Source organism: Phyllostomus discolor, chromosome 1 (assembly GCF_004126475.2).
Source record: "Phyllostomus discolor isolate MPI-MPIP mPhyDis1 chromosome 1, mPhyDis1.pri.v3, whole genome shotgun sequence".
Taxonomy (NCBI): domain Eukaryota; kingdom Metazoa; phylum Chordata; class Mammalia; order Chiroptera; family Phyllostomidae; genus Phyllostomus; species Phyllostomus discolor.
Genome location: NC_040903.2, coordinates 62,080,384 through 62,100,196, shown reverse-complemented (window position 1 = coordinate 62,100,196; position 19,813 = coordinate 62,080,384). Strand labels below are relative to the sequence as shown.

The 19,813-nt window shown below is 34.0% G+C and overlaps 1 protein-coding gene across 1 annotated transcript in view; it reads left to right on the top strand.

Moving 5' to 3' along the window:
- Positions 1-19,813, top strand: part of PLXDC2 (plexin domain containing 2) — a 403,365-nt gene that overhangs the window by 316,039 nt on the left and 67,513 nt on the right. The window contains exons 9-10 of the mRNA XM_028507369.2: positions 7,830-7,925; positions 8,131-8,212. Of these exons, the coding sequence (XP_028363170.1) occupies positions 7,830-7,925; positions 8,131-8,212 (178 nt within the window). The remainder of the gene's footprint in view (positions 1-7,829; positions 7,926-8,130; positions 8,213-19,813) is intronic.

The following is a 19,813-nucleotide window of genomic DNA, read 5'->3' as shown; positions in this document are numbered from 1 at the left end:
AAGAGTCCAGGACACATAAGGGACATAAGTAGTGTGGATACTGATCATGAGACCTTAGGCATTTTGTTTAGTTTCTATAACTTTCTTTAGATACCAATTGAAATGTGTGTATAGCATGCAGTACCGGGCACAGAGTTAGCACTGTGCTTGTACTTATACCTGTTGTTTATTCATCATCATAAACATCATTACTTTAAAAATGCAGTGATGCTAAGGTGACCACACCCAGGCCAAGGGCTCCTGGAGTGGGTCCACAGGGGATTTCCACTAGAAACACCTCAGCTCCCTCTCTCTGAAACTCATCCTTTCTGACTATGTCATCATTGGTTTTTTAACATCTTAGTGTCTGCCCATGTGTACTCATTTCAGCATTACCATTTGTGTTTCATAAACTTCAGAGATAGAAAGAACCAGACATCAGCCCATTCAAACTCCACAGGTACAAACATGAAAGACAGGTTTGCATACAGTGACTGGGATTATTCATTACAGAAATACAAGTTTAAAACCCTAGTTGTGAATTTAGTCATAATGAATGTTAATTTAGAGGAATTTGTAAAATAACAGAAAACACAAAGAATAAAATTTAAATTGCTTATAAATCTATTATTGCAAAAAGTTAACAATCATGTTTCCATGTATCTGCATACAATTTTTTGTTTATAGTATACATACACATAAGAAAATCAGCATTATGCTACAAATATTTTTGCTACCTGTTTTCCCATTATATATAAAATATATTTTCTACATTGCTAAGTTCATGTCTAAAATGTAGTCATTAGTAGCGGCAACAAATTCTTTTTTCATAATTTATGTAACCTGTCTCAGCATTGATTTGCCTTGTAGGTTGCTTTCGTATTAATTGTCAGTAAAATAGTGCTGAACATCCTTATTTTTAAATTTTTACGCATACTTGATTCTTTAAAATGAGTACATAGCCTTTGAATGTTAATGTGTTTTTTACACACTTTGACAAATTGCTTTCTATAAAGGCTGTACTAATTTACTCCCCCACCAGCATTCTATTATATCCCATTTCCCCAAATCCTATTGGACTATTATAATTTTTTACACTTTGTAAATTTGATAAGCAGCACAGAATATTTCATTGTTTCTCTAATAGTCTTTTGGTTACCAGAAAGTTTTAACATTGTTATATATTCATAGGCCATGTATGGTTTCCATAATTTCTTGTTAAATAGCTCCATGAAATAAAACTCTTTCTCAGCCTTGGTTCGTGTCCCTTCGAATCCTTCTATACTATGTGCAGTGCACAGAGGTCTTCCTGGGTAAACGGTATGGGTCTCTCTAGTACCATTCCTCCTTGTTTGTTTCCCTCTCCTCCAATTTAATGTTTTGAACTTCAATCTTAATCTCTCAGGGGCTGACCTTCACCATCAGGCTTCACCTTTTCTCCACCCTCTCAGCTTAATGAGTATAACATTCTCAGCAAGAAACCCACAAAATCCACTCACGCCTTTGTGGTTCTTTTATTTGGAAACCTCAGGCTGTGCCATTTCAGTAACTCGAAATTCACTTGCACACACACAGGCAGAACTCTTGTAGCAGAAACCAGTCTGGAAAGCTGCCGACCGAACCTGGAATGGCCCTACAAGTTATGATACCATTTCTGAATCCCTTAGATGGCTCCGCTGTATTCTTCAAACCAGCAGGGCATCATCTGGATCTTTCTTCAGTGCCACTCCCTTTCTCATCAGCATCTACTCTTTTACATTTTTCGATGTTGTTCATGCTACAATGTGCATTTGCTTTCTTGGTTATTATTATTCACACTCAATAGAAGCATTAGCATTTTAACTAACAATTAATTTGGAAAGCAAATATATTTTAAAATATTTAGGGGTTCAGTGAACTTTTTGAGTAACATTGTAAATAGTTTGCCATATATGGTCTCTATATAAGGTTACAAACCAATCAGCTGTTTTTCAAAGAATTTGACTGAAGTTATATTTACAGACTGTAAAAAAATTCAACAAACAAAAACAGAGATTTGCTTTTTACTCTGTAAAATGTCATCAGCTTTAATTCTCAAATAATAATAATAATAATAATACCATAGTCCAGTACTGTTCAATACAACTTCCTGCACTGATGAAATCATCTATATCTGAACTGTCCAGTACAGTCTCACTAACTCTGTGTGGCTACTATGTTCTTGAAATGTGGCTAGTGAAACAGGGGAGTTGAATTTTTAATTTGATTTAATTAATCAATGTTAATTTAAAGAGATAGATGTGACTAATATTTATTTTGGACAGAGCATCAATAAACCATATACACATATTTAAAGAAAATATTAAATTTCAAGTGTAATTTTATATAAACATTCTTTTGACTTTGCCTCTTATAAGGCCTTAGAATTTTAGATATGATTAAATAATACATTTTTAAATAGAAGCATTCCATTTTCTCCAAGGTAAGATACAACCATTATAGTTACTTACTAACTATAATTTTAAAAGCATGTTGATATAATACAGAAGAAATAAAACATCTTGGAAAAACTCAAAGATTTTTTTTCTTTCATAATATTTTACATAACCCAATTAACATTCTTTCAAAGGAACTGAGCTTCACTTATGGTTTTGTAAGTTAGTAGGGCCTTTTCAGTCACTTAATGACAGATCAATCTATAAATCCTTCAGTGAATTGTGTCACCTTACCTTCTCTCTTCTCAAAATGAAAAACATTTCAAAATTATTTTTTACAGGAGACAAAATTGCTTTTCATTACAATGCAGCCTCTTTAGGTGTTTTTGTTCTCAAGCATGTGTACCGGCTTACTCAAATTTCAAGTAAAGGAAAAAAAATAGACATTATGGCATTTTGTCCAATAAATATTCTCTTATGAAACTCTTTCAAGATAGAAAGCATCATATAAAGTGATATTTCATTGTTTTAATAGATACATTTCTAATATATCCTATTTGATTGACCCTAACTTGATTTTTAAAAAGTTTGAGAATTTTCTGGATATGAGAAATTGCTGATTAGTTCATTTTAACATATTTAATTTTTTTCTTTTCCTTTGTTGTTTAAATTTCTATGAACAAAAAAGAATTCCTTCAGGATCTTGTGGTTAAGTTGTTTCTGTTATTTCTATTTATTCATTCATTGGCTTTTTAGTCTATACCAATCTCAGTTAAAGTAAAGACAGTTTAGAGACATTTCCCTCAATTTATTTAATAATATTTGAATTATTTTATTTTAACATAAAATCCTGAAATTCACAGAAAGGACTTCAATACCTTAAAAAAGTATATTTCAACATTAATTTATTTAATACATCTTTGTTATGTACCTAGTTGGCTAGGATTTATTGGTCTAGAGAAAAGAAACCCAGTTTAATATTCTTTTCAAAATAGAGAATCAAAAACTCATCTTTGCAAAACTACCCTTTGGGGTAGCCTCACTATGGAGGGCATAGAAAAGTAGCCAAACAGTTCTCAAAAATAATTCTCTGGAATTTTTCAATCAAGTTGCATCTTCCATTTTTGTTTTAAATTATGATCCCAGATATTAGAGTTTTCACTTTTCTCTTTCACATTTGCCTTCAAATTTATGTCTTACTTTTTCCTATTACATAATGATTATTTCCATTTTAACTTATACTTCCCTACAACAAAAAGAATATTTCCATTTTTAACTAACACTGGTTGCCTAAATTTATAAACATGTCCAGGTGTTAATTTTTCCAGTTCCATTTTGCTATAGGAAATTTAGTTTCTTAAAAATATAGGGTCATTTCCTTATGCATGTTCCAAGCTTCTGAGTGATTTAACATAAAACACTTCTTAAAAACTTGATATTGAAATAAATAAATTTTATTGCATTTCACCCAATTGTAAGAAAATCTCAATCTTCTTTTCTCTTAGAAAAAAAATAATGACATTGCAAATGTACATTACAGAATCTTCCCCTAAGTCTCAAGAGTACAGAGATGTGTCCCCTGGGTGGAAGCTCCCTCTTCCGAGGCAGAGCCCTTGAGCCAGTGGGAGCCATGGTGGGAACCAGGCCTGCGGTCCACGGGTTACCCAATCCGCCAAGATAGTACATTGACCGAGATTACTGTCCTGACTCTTCGTGGGCCACGTGATTACTGAAGGAGTTCAAGAAATGCATCTTGTTTAAGTCATTAGTAAATATGTGGAAGGAGGACAAAAGTGAAGATTGTTTTTAAAGTTTCTGATTTTTTTTTTATGCTTGCTCAAGTAAGTTATGAAATCTGGCCACTAGGATTTTGCAGTGACCTGAAATTTTGCAGACAGTGAGGGAATGATGAGAGGAAAATCTAAAACATTCAGATTAGCACTTCATAATCACCTACATTTTATGTTGCCGTATCCAATATTGAATTACATTGCTATTTAATAGAATTAAAACTATAGAGAAAGTTTTTAAAAAGTTGGAGGCCAAAACCATCTTCTGTCTGTAGATGCTTTATTTAGCAATGACAATTAGCTAATTCTGTTAATGTATTGCAATTTTATGTAGAAAACCTGTAACTGCTGTAACAGTGCACTTTTCTCAAAAGTCTGTTTTTTTCCTGAGTCTTTGCACTGGGGATGAAATTGTAATTGTGCAATATATGCTATTTACATTAAAGACTGTTCAGTAAGTGGTCCTGTGTAGTAGGCTCAGTTGGAACAAGAAAGAAAAATAAATCATTTGGGCCAGTCATTAAGCACTGGCATCACATAAGTAAGGAAATGTTAGCAAATCATTTACATGATAATACAGTCTATTAAAATATTTATATAAATATAAAACCGACCAATTTAGGAAATCACTCATACATTTTTTATGTAAATGTTAGCTTTCAAGACAGGCTATGTATGACCCATGGACATGAACTAAGGTGGGGGAATGATGGTGGGGGGTACAGGGGAGAGGGGAATAAAGGGGAGAAAAAAATGGGACAACTGTAATAGCATAATCTATAAAGTATATTTTTTTTAAAAGGCAGGCTAATGAACTAGATCATGGCTAATCAGGCCACAGGGTATTCAATAAACTGTTTATTTTGGATAGAGTACATATTGATTAGAGAGGGTTCCCAGCGTTCCCATACAATCGCTCTGTTTCTCCTGCAGATACTGCTCAGAACTTCTAAAAAATGCAATTCCATAGTTACATTTTGAGTCACATCACCTGAAGATTTTGATTATTGAACTTTCTCCTCTATTAGTCTGCCCAGAGATTTATTTTCTTTTTCAATTTTAAAAGCTCTTAATGGGCATTATTGTTGATCTTGGTTTTATAAAGTTGTAAGAAGACAATTGAAGCTGTATCACTACTAGTATGACTAAATGCTTGGTACAACATTTTTTTTTTTTTTTTGACTTTCTAAACAAGACACATGGGTTAAATACATTTCTGGAATCAAATGAAAGCATCTACCATTGGCAGGAGCTACCAGTAAATAGATTAGTAATTACTTGTCATTGATAGGGATATCTCTGAAATGCAACAGCATTGACCATTTGGAAGCTGTCATTAATTGGCAAGTCATCAAATAAAAATTATTCTCATTAAGTTTGGTTTTGTTAATCTCCTCCCCACAGTTGGAGGTGTCTGAGCAAGTGGTAGAAGTAGCATAGAAAAATAAAGCACTTTTTCCCTTTTCCCCACATGCATGACCAATAATTACCTCCCAGGGGCTCCACAGTCAGTATGTTAGCAGTTTGACCTTTTTAAAGTAAAATATGAAATGAAAAGAAAACTAGTATTTTAAGCGTCTACTAGTATCATAGATACTGTGTGAACTTTAAGATGAAGACTTGAAACCTCCATCTCAGTGGCACAGCTATTTCATTTATTTATTTCTGAGACTTAAATTGTTTAGCACAATATTTGGCAAAGCAGTATATAGGAACACATCCAGTTTAGAAAAAGGCAGAAACTGAGTAATCTTTTTATGTGCCTTAGAAGTTAAAAAAAAAAAAGAAGGCATGATTCCTGTGCCTCTTGAAACCTTGCTAAAAACCGTGAAGTCAGCATTTTCTCTAATGTTTGATAAATTTTACACTTTGAGATGTATATATGGATCTTTCAGTTACACCAAAAAAAAAATTAATTGGGATAGGGTTCTAAGCAGTGTTTTCCAATCTGGTAAACCTGAAGGTATATTTAGTGAGTAGCTCTAAAATCACTCCTAGCCCCAAAAAGTTCATTTGGGGCCACACCCTCTTCCTTCCTCTTCTGGAGTAGAATTTCATGGCGAATAACCAGAAATGGGGGAAAGGATATGGGTGGAGAAAAGTAGAGATATGTGCAGGTTGTAAGTATGTGTTTGACTTTCCTCCTGGATGTGCACATATCTATATTTCCTAAACTCTTTTACTGAAAGCCAGCTCCATATCTTCTGGGTTACTATACTAGTTTTGCTTTACGTCCTAAAGGAGATTATTGTTGGGTCTATTAATTTTAATCAAAATTGAACTTTCTCTAAGATAAGTTGGGAGACAGATTCCTAGAAGCCTGATTTCAGGACTTCAGTGTGGTTTCAGTGAGTTTAGATCTACAGAATTTAGGCCACATTACATTGCAGCATATGACCAGTATTACAATCTACAGTTGTCATATTGAAGACAGGACAAAATTATATCTGACATTTATTGAGCACTTGCAATGTGAAAGGATTATTTTAAGAAATTTTTATTACCTCATTTTAATTCTCTGAACAACTCAATGCTATTATCGCTATTTTGTTGATGGAGACTGAGGCACAGAAAAGCTTGTGGGGCCCCAAGTCACACAGTTATCAAGCAGAAACACTGGTATTTGAACCAGACACACTGTTTAACATCATGTGCTATTAACCACTATGAAATATTACTTCCTAAGTTTGGATATGGTAATATTTTTGAAGTAACTTATAGCTTCCTAAATAATTCCTGACAGGTATGACAGTATTCAGGAAATGCATCTCTGCATTACAAACATTCCAAAAGCTAAATAAAATGCTGGTAACATTACCACTATAATTTACCCAACTCAGACAGGCTTACTAGTATAAGGCTCAGGTCTTTTATTAAAGGGCAATTTTAAATATATTTTATCAACAGTCTTGTTTGCTTATATTTGTCTGAGTTTTAATTATCAGAATTCTTGTCAAATCTCCATCTTGCCTATTTTCCATCTTGCTGGATATGCTGATCTATTATTATAAATTACTGCATACAATATAACCGCTAATTTATTAACCTTTCTTAGACATAATATGATGTATTTAATAAATAGCAATATTGATTTTATAATGATTTAAGTTCTATTTTTACTTTTATTAAAGACATTTATTCTAAATCTTTAATGCAGTCAGACTCTTATTTTGGCAAAATCAACCTAATTTAGGCTGTGAAAATTTTTTAATTACTACCTGTTCCTAAAGGATTTACTTTAGGATAAATGATTTAGGAAATTGATTTAGTTTCAGACAAATGGTGTCATCTTTCCTCTTTGACTTCATATGTCAAAAATAATCTATCGAGGAAATGTCTTAAGTAAACTCTGGGTGACAATGCTTGGAGCCCTGCTAGCAGCGTGAGATATCTGAGACCCTCATCATCACTTTCAGCTTCATTGATAAAAAGACTCCTGGGTACATGGGCACATGACTTGCAGGGTCTTTTTCATTTGTTTGTTAGTTTTTTAATAATCAATCTCAGCAGAAGAATTGCTATTTTAAATCTCTATTTTAAAATTGCACCAGGTGAAAGTGTTTAATTTCACATGCATTATTAGAACACTTATTTTATAGGTAAAGAAATGTGGAGAGTTGATTTTTTTCCATTTTTATTTTTACAGATGTTCGAAGAAGAACAATTTATGAGTACCACCGAGTAGAGTTACAAATGTCAAAAATTACCAACATTTCAGCTGTGGAGATGACCCCATTACCTAGTAAGTTAACACGTGAACACACCTAGTTGGAAAAAATTATCCACATGTTTAATGGTCTGTTTACCAATAATTATAGCATGGTGCTTAGCATGTGCAGGCATGTAGGGATGGGTGAGTTGTATTGAACACGCAGTCATTGTTGGGTTGTTTCCCTCCATGATCCCAGTTAGTCTTGATGACTCTCTCTCTCTCTCTCATTTCCTAGCCTGTCTCCAGTTTAATGGTTGTGGCCCCTGTGTATCCTCTCAGATTGGCTTCAACTGCAGTTGGTGCAGTAAACTTCAAAGGTAAACACAAATACAAACAATGTGAATTTTAAAAAGACTTGCCACTTCTACTTATCCACTGAATGTTAAATGTGTCAGGTGTGTTATGTATACATTAACAAGTGTACATGTGTAAAAAAATGCCATGACCAAATGAGAAAGAAAATGCTCACAAGTGGGAATTTTAATACTTTTTAGTACTTTCCTTTGTTTGCTCAAAATTACCAAGGAATCCTCATAGTCAGTAAGATCATTCTCTGACACACATTTATAACCTCTATGGGGCTTAAGATGGATGATGATTGCAACTGATGAGTCTTTAAATTGATGCTTCTGGTCCATATTCTATGGAGAGCATGTCATGAGGTATCTTTAGTATAACAAAGACAATTTATTCTTAACCACTTGAACATTTTTTGAAAATCCTATAAATACCTCAAAGGTTACTGGCTAAGATGAGACATGTAGTCTGAGGCTAAGGAATAGAGTGACACTAACTGGCCCTTAAAACAAAACATGTGGCTTTGGTCTGGGTTGTGACTATTTTTGAAACTTAAGCTACGTAACTTGTCAAAGAGGGTTGCTGATTTTCATGAGTGGTAAAGAGAGTTTTTCAGTTCCTAGTGCTCTGAATGACCATTTGTTAGAAATACAGAGTGCAGATCTTTCAGTGTGTTTTGGTATTTACTTAACCATTTGTGCATCAGTTATGTCCCAAGCACTGGGAAAGCAGCAGTGAATAATATATACAGACATGCTGCCTGCCCCCGATGGACCTTACAGTCTGGGAATAAGTCCACCTCTCACCTTCAGATTCTGTGGTAAATCTGCGTCTTCCTCCAAATGGAGAATCAAATCTTTAAGCTCTAGTCAGTGCATACAGAGTAAGAGCTTTCTGTTGCAAGCAGCCTGTGTCTTATCACCTTGTCACAGCATTTGCTGTAATAATGACAGAGGCATGCTGAGGAATATTTTAAAAGTTATTCAAGTATAGAGAATAGAACACCAATTACTTGATAACAAGCTTTAGGAAATATGTTTAACTTGCTAACTTGGGGGCACCCACTACATTATTCTGGATAGAACAGTATTATTTATCATAAGTTATGTTTTGTTTTCAGTTTACATGTTGTTCTAATAATTTCCTTTGGGCAATGAATTTCAAATAATGAAAAGCAAGCAAGCAATTAGCATTCTTACAAGTAGATTTTAACTAGCTGTATCTCCAGAGTGGGAAGAAATTCTATAAAGTCAAGGGTGTGTGGTTATTTATAGTTATATTTTGCTGACATTTCACAAAAATTACATGCATGTTAGAAATTATTCCAAATCTGTTAGAAAATGACCACAGTCAATCTAAAGAGGTTGTGTTTTAGTACATATGTTTAAGGAATACTGAGCTCAGACATGCAAAATGCCCAAAGAATAAAGTAGAAAGCTCTGGTTTAGGGTATAAATCTAAATCAAGGTCCAATTTAGTAATCAGCTCCTCTGGGAAGTCTCCCTAAACCACAAGTCTGTGTGCGGCATCCCACCCCTGTGCTTTGCCAGCATCCTCATCATTAGCAGTTAGCTCATTTGTCTATCTCCTTTACGGCTCTGGGTTTGTTAAGGGTGATTTGCCCTTTTATCTACAGCACCTATGAATGTACCTGGTGCTGCAGAATATAGATGAATGAATGAATGAATGAATGAATGAATGAATGAATGAATAGGTTCCAAATAAAGAAATCATGATTAGATTTGTCTGGGACTGAAGGGTTTCCCGGGACGAGGGACTTGCAATGCTGAAACCAGGAAAACCAGGGCAAGGTTGCCACCCAGCCAGAATACTATTAGAACAATTCTCAACTGAAATAATGTTTGGGGTAATTAAAGGTTTGGGACATTAGTCTAGAAACCTACCAACCATTTCATTATGGTTTTTGAAATCGTATTGGTGGAAATACATGTTAAAGTATAAACAAGCAGTTTTAGTAATAAAAAGACATCTGCAAATTGGAAACTGCTTTATACTGTTAATACTTTCTTTGTATTGAGAGATTTCTCTGCCAGACATTGTGCCATGGAGTTTTCAAATATATTTAACTTGTGCAACATTTTGACAGTGGAGGAAGCTAAAGCTAAGTTACTTGTGCAGGGTCCCATTGCTCCTCAGTGTTAAGTTTGGAACTGAAGCTTAACCCCTGTGACAACCCTGCCTGAGGTCTTGACACCTCAGCTGTCATCCTCACACCTGCCAGGCTTCAGGGGCAAGTTAATCTTCATCACTGTCTAAAAAAATAGTAGACATACTACTGAAAAATAAATATTTTTATAATTAATGTTGCAAGAAAGTGAAAACATTTTATAGTCATAAATAAGATTGCAGAAAAGTCAAGCAAAGCATAAGATTATTGTATGTTATTGAAATTGGTTTTTAAAGATTAATAGAAAAAAGAAAGGAGGTGATACATATAAATGAGGAAGGAATTTGTCAAAGAATGCTACTAACAAAATGTGACTTTTCTTCCTGTTACCATTTGACATTTTGTTGAATATCAAATCCTGGTTTAAAATCTTGGATTTGTTTTTAATTCTTCAGCAACCTTGTTATATACATATCAAAACCTGCCTAATTAATTGGTTTAACTATGGCTCATTGCACTTTTGTTCAACTTAATTTCCCCACTGCATTTTATTAATTTCTCCTTAGACCTGTGAGCTTCAAAACTTTGCTTTTGCTACCTGGAAGCATTTCCCCAGACCTTAGAACTTTTGTTAACAAATTCAATAAAACAAGAAAAGTCTCATTCTTAACAGCACACAAGATGCCTTGCAGATTTTTCTTTTATCCATTTTACATCTCCTTTGTTCTCATTTATCCTTGAATGATAATCTGTTGGTAGTGATTATTGAAACTATCAAGGTGGGTTGGCACTAAAAAAGATACGTTTAATTGGTTCATTTCCTTTAATTCTCATTTTTAGGGAGCAAAAACTGAGGTAGAATTCGAGTACAAATGTCTGATTGGATCCTTGTTTTCATTTTTTATTGTTAGTATGTAACCAGAAGTGGACTTGGTAGATCACATAGTAATTCTATATTTGATTTTTCTGAGGAACCTCCATACTGGTTTCCATAGGGCTGCATGGTTTTACACTGCCATCAGCAGTGCACAAAGGTTTTTCAACCTATTATTTCCATTGCATTTCCCTGAGCAACCATGGCACCGACTGTTACTTTCTGGTGAATGAACTGATTTTTTTTTTTTGCTATAACAAAAAGAGAAAGTACAACATGTAATATATTTTTTAAAAATCATAAACAAATTAATTAAGAATGGAAGCCCTTTTTATAAAGTCATAGCTAGTTTTCAAAAACAGAACATACACATATTGTTGTATGCTAGTTTAACTTACAGAAACAAAACTACCTAAATTCTGAAGCAGAGTGAGACTGAGAGCAAATGTAAATAGTGCGGCGGATCCCACCTTTCCCCAATCGGTAATCTCATGTTCCTGAGAACAGCACCAATGAGGCTTGAATATACTTTCCTCCTATGGTCTTGTTCCTGTGGACCCTTAACAGTGACACATTTGCAGCACTGAGTTTGGCTCTAGTGTTTAAAGACACAGTGGGAATTTTTCATACAATATGGTCCTAAAAGAAGCCAACATCTTCATCTGGGGTGAACTCCCAACCCCATAGTCTATTTTCACATTGGAGGAAGAACTAGTTTTATCAAAAGACAGAGTGTCAGGCTTCTAAGGGGGGCTGTACTAAGGGAATTCCAGCATATTTTGACACAGTATGATTTTTGCCTGTTCACTCACCAACTCCACTGTAATCCCTTGAGGGCCATGGAAAGCAGTTGTTGATCTAATTCAACTGTAAGTCTTAATATAGTCTCAAGATTCTAAGACTGAAAGGGGAGGATCAGAAACCCACAATTGTTTAATGACAGGTCATATGCTCTTGGAATATATGACCAAGGCTGGAATTTTAAAAATTAAGGTAAATCAGTAGTTAGACTCAGTATAATTGCACTTGTTTAAATGTACCTTTTATATCCTGCACAGAGCTTTGAAGCTACCTGTACACTACCCATTTTCATGATCCTTTCATATAAGGAAACCCATTAGAAGCCATTTAGGAAATCTGGGATCCATCATTCAAAATTATAACCTTAGGCTTATTTTAATGGATTGGGCTAAGATAAAGTTCTGCTTGGGAAAGTACCTAATTTCAGGTGGTCAGTTAGAACTTAACAATGCTTTAAAAATTTTAAATAAACTGTTACTGATCTATGTTTCAAGTTGAAATCAACTCCATCTACTTATCAGAATTATTGATTAATAACATTTAATAGCCCAAAATATTACCATTTTAGTATATAAATTGAATATCAAACAGAAAAATATATTTAAGTGAAAAATATGAAGTTACTTATAACTCTAACAAAATCTATTTTTGTGTCTTTGATGAAGTACTAGATCCAGCAAAAGTATTTAATTGAAGAAAAATAAATTGGGATGCCTTATAGTCAGTCTGCCTGGTCATGATAGGAGGAAGAGCATTGCTGTCATTTCTGATTGAAGGCATCAAAGAAACGTAGCTTCAGTCATGTACACTCAGCAACAGTGGGTGAACAGCACATAGGTCTGAAACTGTTGACCACACTAGCCCCATTCTAAACAAAATGAGATTCTTTCTCTTAAGTGTATTTTTATTAAGTGTATTGATTGGGCTTTCTGCATCAAGGAGTACTAGCCAACCAAGGTTCAGGAGGAGCCCAGAACTAAGGAAGCATTCTTGCGTTATTCAGAAGAAGCCAGAATTTCCAAACCCCATAGTAGAGAGGAGGCCATGTTTTGTTGTCTGAGGTGGAATGGACTGGGTGTCTGAAGACCTAGTAGCACAGCCAGCAATTAACTGACTAATCTTCCATAAACCAATAGAAGCTTTTTGACTCTATATTCTGAAATGTGAAATATGTGTCATCTAAATATATCTGATTTTTTATCTTCTTGAAATGCTTGTGGCCCCAAATTTTGTCATTCTCAAATATTAGTTAAGAATCACTATAGGAGCTTGTTAAAATGCAGATTTCTCTGCAGCTCACCAAGAGATTCAAATTCAGGAGGTCCAGAGTGGAGCCCATGACTTTTGCTTTTTAATAAACCTCTTCAGGGGCTTCTGTGATCATGAGAAGAACACAGTGGAAATAAATGCTAGTCGTGTGTATATGGGCTGAGAGTCCTGTAAGTGTGCAAAGGTATGCCACGGTGGTGTGGAAACACTTATTCTTACTTTGGAATGGAGAAATATTATAGAAAAAATCTAAAGAAAAAGTGTTTGTTATTAATATTTATTTGAAGTTAATGGAGTAGGTCTTAAAAGAAAGCAAGATCTTTTGGTATATATAATCAATAAATCAGAAAATTTTAGAACATTGTTTGCTAGTTAAAAATCATTTCAACACCTTTGATTTCTGAATTTTTATTAAATAACTGGTACCAAAGTGGAAATTCACTCTTCTAAAGGAAGTAGGTTGCTTGTAGAAATACCATATAGGCAAGATGACTGGTTTTAACATGCCATGCTTATAAGAAATGAATTGAAATTGAAATTTTTAAGTGTAAGACCCTTTATAATTTTTTCAAATTTAAGTAATCTTATCATTTTTACTAATTAGCTTATCCTGAAATGTAGCAAAGCAAATGGTCTTTTAAGAATATAAAATTAAAGTCCTTCTTTTTTTCCTTTTGAGTATTGCAAGCCTCGCTTTAACAAAGGTGTACTAATGATTACTTTTATGTGAATGAATTATAACAGTACAATGAAATGTGATATTATTTTATCCATTACATGAAAGCATTTTGAAGTACATTTCAACACAGGGAATACTTTTGATAAGATATAAGTAACAAAAGCTCACCCTTGGGGAACTGCAGTGAATTAGAAATTGGCACCAGAAAGGGAATATTAGCATTTTCTCATATTCCCCTTTGTAGAGTTTGAGTGTTCACCACATGCCCACATAACCTACACTTAATCAATAAATGGATATTTTTAAAAGAAAGAAAGATACATGATAAGATGTGTTAGGAAAATGTAAGTACTCTTTCAGAAAATTCTGTGTTAAAGAACTGAGGAGCAGAAAATGAACAATGCTGAAAGTATAGGTGACTTTTCTTTGTTCTGGAAAGATGGCATTTGATTTACTAGCTTTTTGGGTATGAAACACACATAATTCTTTTCTTTTTAAAAAATGGTATTGAGCGTATTGGTGTATTTCTATCTGTCTGCTTGCTTGTCTGTCTATCTGGTTGGCTATCTATCTGTCTCTCTCTCTATTTTACATTTTGGTTTCTTTCCTCTTGGCCATTGGCCATGTGCAGGTCTGTAAGGATGGCTGTGAATTCAGGAGAGAAACCAGCTTTCCTTTTCCAAACTCTGAGGCAGCAGGTGCTTGAGCCAATTCCCCTGATAACCAAGTTCCACCTGATATATCAAAGTGTTGTTTTAAGTGGTCAGATTTTCCAGCCAGTGAATGCTGTGTTTGTCTTCATCCTGATCGCCATTTGGCAAATTAGTGATAAAATCTGTAAAATTATTTAGGATTACATCTTTTTATAGCTGCAATTTCATGATTATTCAAGTGACTGTAAAGTTTTACTTCTGTATTAACCAGCTGTAGTAGCCACATATTTTATATGTGCAATTTAGAAAACCAGAACTTTCAACAAATGCAATCTAAAAACATATAGAATATACAAAAATAAAGCATTTTAGTGCTATATTACATAGAGCATTCCCTTAGTTTGTTTGCACTAATAGTGGGTTCCCTTGGAATAATTAAAAGTTAATTGTCCAAGAATGAAATTGAATTTGTTCAATTTAAAAACATAGATGCTAAATTATTGTGGAAAAACTATGATCCTTAAAGGACAAGGAATTAAAATTTTAAAAAAAAGTTCACAGTTGGGTTCTGTAAAAAAGAAAAATGATATGAATACTCAGTATTGGGAGAATCTTTGATTAACGATCTTATATTGAAAAGACTGACATTATGGTAAAGGAGAACATTTAGTAAAAGTAGTTTATGATTTAATTATTTGTTTTGCTGGGAATCTAATGTCAAAATACAACAAGACATTCAAAATGCAATATGTTCATACTCAAGCAAGCTTTTTTAATACTTACAAGGGAAGACCTGCCAAAACCAGAATTTATTCATAAAAACTTACATGTTAATCTTACATGTTTAAACTTCAGTCACCTTCAAAGTACTCTCCATTTGATGTAATACACCTATCAAGACTTTATTCCACTGCTCAAAACAGTTTTTGAACGTGTCAACTTTGGTGCCTTCTAGCGCTTCTGTCATTTTTTGTTTTGCCTCTTCCACATCGGCAAAACATTTCTCTTTGAGGACTGTTTTCATCTGGGGAAACAAAAAGTTGCTTGGGGTGAAATCAGATGAGTAGGGAGGGTAGGGCATGGGGGTCATGGCATTTTTGGTCAAACACTGCTGAACACTCAGTGTGGTATGGGCAGGTGTGCTTATAAATCACCCATCATGAAATGGGCAAACGTGTTGAAAGAGTCTCCAAAAATTTTTCACTTTTTTGTGAAGCCAAATGCAGCCTCTCACAACAATGCCAGCTAGTACACTGATATAGATGGGTTCCTAGTACAATCACCTAGCAGGGGGAAGAAAGCCTGAATTACAAGAAGCGTCCCTCCCCAAAGATAATTCTGGGGTGCTTTGATGCCCCATCTCATATGTAAGAAAATAAAAATGCCGTTGGGATAGTTTCTGATTTTTTTTCTTTCTGCTAAAAATGTACCTGTAAGAAAAGTTGAGATAAAACTATTTCATATTTCTTGATATGAACATACTACTTAAGATTTTTATGAAAATTTCCAAGCGCTAAATAGTTTATTTTCTGACAAGTCCCAAGTCAGAGATAGAGTCTTACTCATTAAAAAGGCCTACCCAGAATTTTGAAGGAAAATTTATGGTAGGAATTTTCATTCATGAATAAATTCTGGAAATCCAGCGATTTAACAATGCACACAATTACCCTGTCATTTCTTTAGTTCTAAGAACCCCTAAGTGTCTTTTCATATAACTTTTGGGCCATCTAACCAAGATGGAGTACATTATTAGGCAAAACAGAGAAGGTATTTTGGGATAAAAATAAGATTTATTGTTTGAACAAAGATTAGCATTCAAATTTTCCTTTTCTGGGATATTATAAAAGGAATTGGCAGAATCTGGATTAGTGAGATTCATTTATTTCTCCTTCTTAGAGCGACATTTTTTCTTTCATCTCAGCTCTTGAATTTTCCCTTCAATGATCCTTCATAGTCAAGGGGGAGCTCTTCTCTCCATGAACATGACCTTGGCTGAAACAATTTCTAATGATAGGCTTTCCTAATAATACAGATTTTATATCCCTAAAATAATGTCTTTTGACCACCCAAGAAGGCCTCTATACTGATCTGTGCCCTGATCAGAATTAATCTCTCACTCCTCTGCACGTGGCTGGCACACAGGTGTATTTTACACTTGCCTAGATTTCCTGCTGCCACTGCTGCTGCTGCTGCTCAATTGCATGAGCTTTGAAAGAAAGGACAGGGGAGTTATTTTAAGGGTAGAAATGCCTTGCATGTGGAGATAATTTAAAAATTGTAATAGCTACCTTTTTTCTATATTTACTATGCACTCAGCATCACCTGAAATCCTTTACTCCCACTGAAGTCTCTTAATTCTATTATCTCATTCAGTCCCTGCAATCACATTAAGAGGTAAATGTTAGGATCCCTGTTTTATAGATTAAGTAAATGAGAAATAGGAAGATTGAGAAGCTTAGCCAAGGTCATGAAACTTAGCCAGAATTTGAAATTAAAAATATTTGAATTATAGATGGTTGGAGAGATGAAAAAAAAGACAAACGTTTGGGTTAACAATTCTCCATTTGGCTTCTATGCCTAGTCTTAGTGCGTATAGCTTAACAAGTATGTGCATACATGCTGGACGAGTGATCCCCTGGGGAAGGGAAAGAGACCCCTCCCTTGCCTACTAAAAGGATTTTATTGCCTCATTTACATTAACATCCATTCAAAACTTATTTGAATCATTTGTTGTTGTGTGTGTATGTGTATATTTCCTTCAGCAGTAATTGAGGATATATTCATGCAAAGTGCATGCTTGGCAAGATGGAGTCTTTGTGAAAAAATGAAAATGATGAATTGGAGAATGTAATAAAAATAGCATTAAAGATAGGATTTTCATGGGGCAAAAACTTAAATGATATATAGCAAAAAGGTATACAGAGAAATTTGTATTTTGTATAGGCGCTGTATCAATCACTTTGTGTTGTTTTCTGCTCATATATCAGAAGATGGATCATAAACAGACATCTGAGTGTATCACCCCCAGACCCATGCACTCAGTCTATGAGAAGTGAGACCAATTCTTGAGGAACAGGTATAAAATACCTCAGAATACACTCAAATTTTAGCATCCATACATAAACCTAGATTGTCTAAAAGAACAAAGTAAATACCAAGAATATATACATGGTAGGTGACAAATATACAAGAAAACTTGGCTGAAAAAGTTTACTAAAGTTAAGCACAGAATTTGTGAATAGAAATGTCTGCAAAGTGTGAGAATCATGTTTATCCCCTAAATGCCGTGACCGGTTTTCTCAGGACAGTCCCAGTGTCCCATTTCCTTCTCTTATAATTTTCTAAAAATTTTATTAAATTTGTTGTGGTGACATTAGTTAACAGGATCAGACAGGTTTTAAGTGTACATTTCTGTGATATGTGAGCTTTACCATATGACCCAGCAAGCCCTCTTCTAGGTATCTATCTACCTGAAAAACTCAAAAACATTTATTCACAAAGATTTATATATCCCAATGTCCCATTTTTTTCCTTTCAAAAGTATACTTGCTTGTCTCATGAGTGATGTGGTCAGCCTCCCTAACAGCATTCTGGGAAACACAGCTATTGTCTAAGTTTTAAATGCATTTGTGTATTCAGAACTGAAGGCAGTGCCAGAAATACTAGATTAGCTCAGTTATTCTCCACAGCAGAGGTCCTGCGACAGACTCCATATGGCCCATAACCTGAAATATTTACTCTCTGGCCTTTTATAGCAAAAGTTTTCTAGGTGAGTAGAAAACATATAACAAATATATTGACTAGTGAAAAAAGTAAAATATGGATTTACTATAAATGCTTGTGGAAGAAAATATTGACCATTTTTGAGAGGTTTCATGAAGTGAACAGTGACATTGGAACAAACTAGAAAACACCTAAGAAAACATTAGATAAAAAATAAAGGATCAGGTCATACTGATAAAACAGTGTTTGAAAATGAATAATTAAAAAATGTGAGTGTGTCAAATTGATGGGTCTTGTGAGCTGAAAGAAAGAATAACATGAAAATTCAGGTCTACTTATCCATTCTACATAGGCTTGTATCACTTTTTCTATAAATATTTTCCTCTATCTGGGTTAAAGGAATATGCTCTGAAATACTAAATCAGTTTCATTAAAAGCAAATCTGAAGAGAAAATTACATACCCAAGAATGCTTCTGTTAACATGAGGTGACATTAACTATATTTTATGAAGCAGAAAATTACTTCATACCGAAATTCTTAAAATCTTTCTTTTTTGCTGCCTTTAAATAGACATAGGACATTTGTACACATGAGCTGCATAAAACTCTAATAGAATTAGCATTTAGTAATTTGATATTTTATATGCCTGACAAATCTGATATAGAATAAAGCAAGAAAATAAGGAAGCAGAACACTGGTTTATGTCCAAAATCATTCCTTAAGTGGAATGAATTTACTAATACATGGTTAGTAATCTCTCCATAAGGACCTGAGCTTGGTGCAATGGCAGAAGCAGACCCTTCCAGGTGAGCTCACAGATTTATAGTGTAGAGAGAATAACAAGAATTTTAAAAGAAAACAGTGTTTTATATATACCAAACTTATACATATTATTTTTAAATATCAATATTATAGCTTCATTTCAAGAAGCAAATTGAACTCATATATATTTATATATAATTGTTTCAAAATTCTCATAATGCATTTTTTAAATACAATAATAAGGAAATCAATTTTTATAACATTGCAGCCAACTCTAGCAGTCTGGGAAGTGTTTTTACAAAAATCAATTTGCTACTCTTTGAAATAATCACCCTTGAGACATCAAAAGATAAAACTGAATTTACCAGGAGCTGAAGATATGAATGAAACATTAGTTCTTTGATCAAAATACATTGATAAGATGGAATTACAATTTTTAAGTTTGAATGACTAATTTAAGCAAGTATGGACTACCACATATGTATAAAAAGATATTCTACTTTAACCTGGATCTTAGAAAAGCTGAAACATCCCCTGAAAGATAGAAGTGTATTATTAAAAAATCATTAAGTAAATATTTTTTAAGAGACAGTGTTTGTTGGTTTTTGTAAGAGTCACTTAGGTGCCATTATCTGACATCATAATGCCTTAAATTGCAACTTCTAGGGACAAACAGGCAGGGAAAGTTGTTTGTCTTCTTGGAGTGCCCTGTCAATGTTATCCTATTTCAA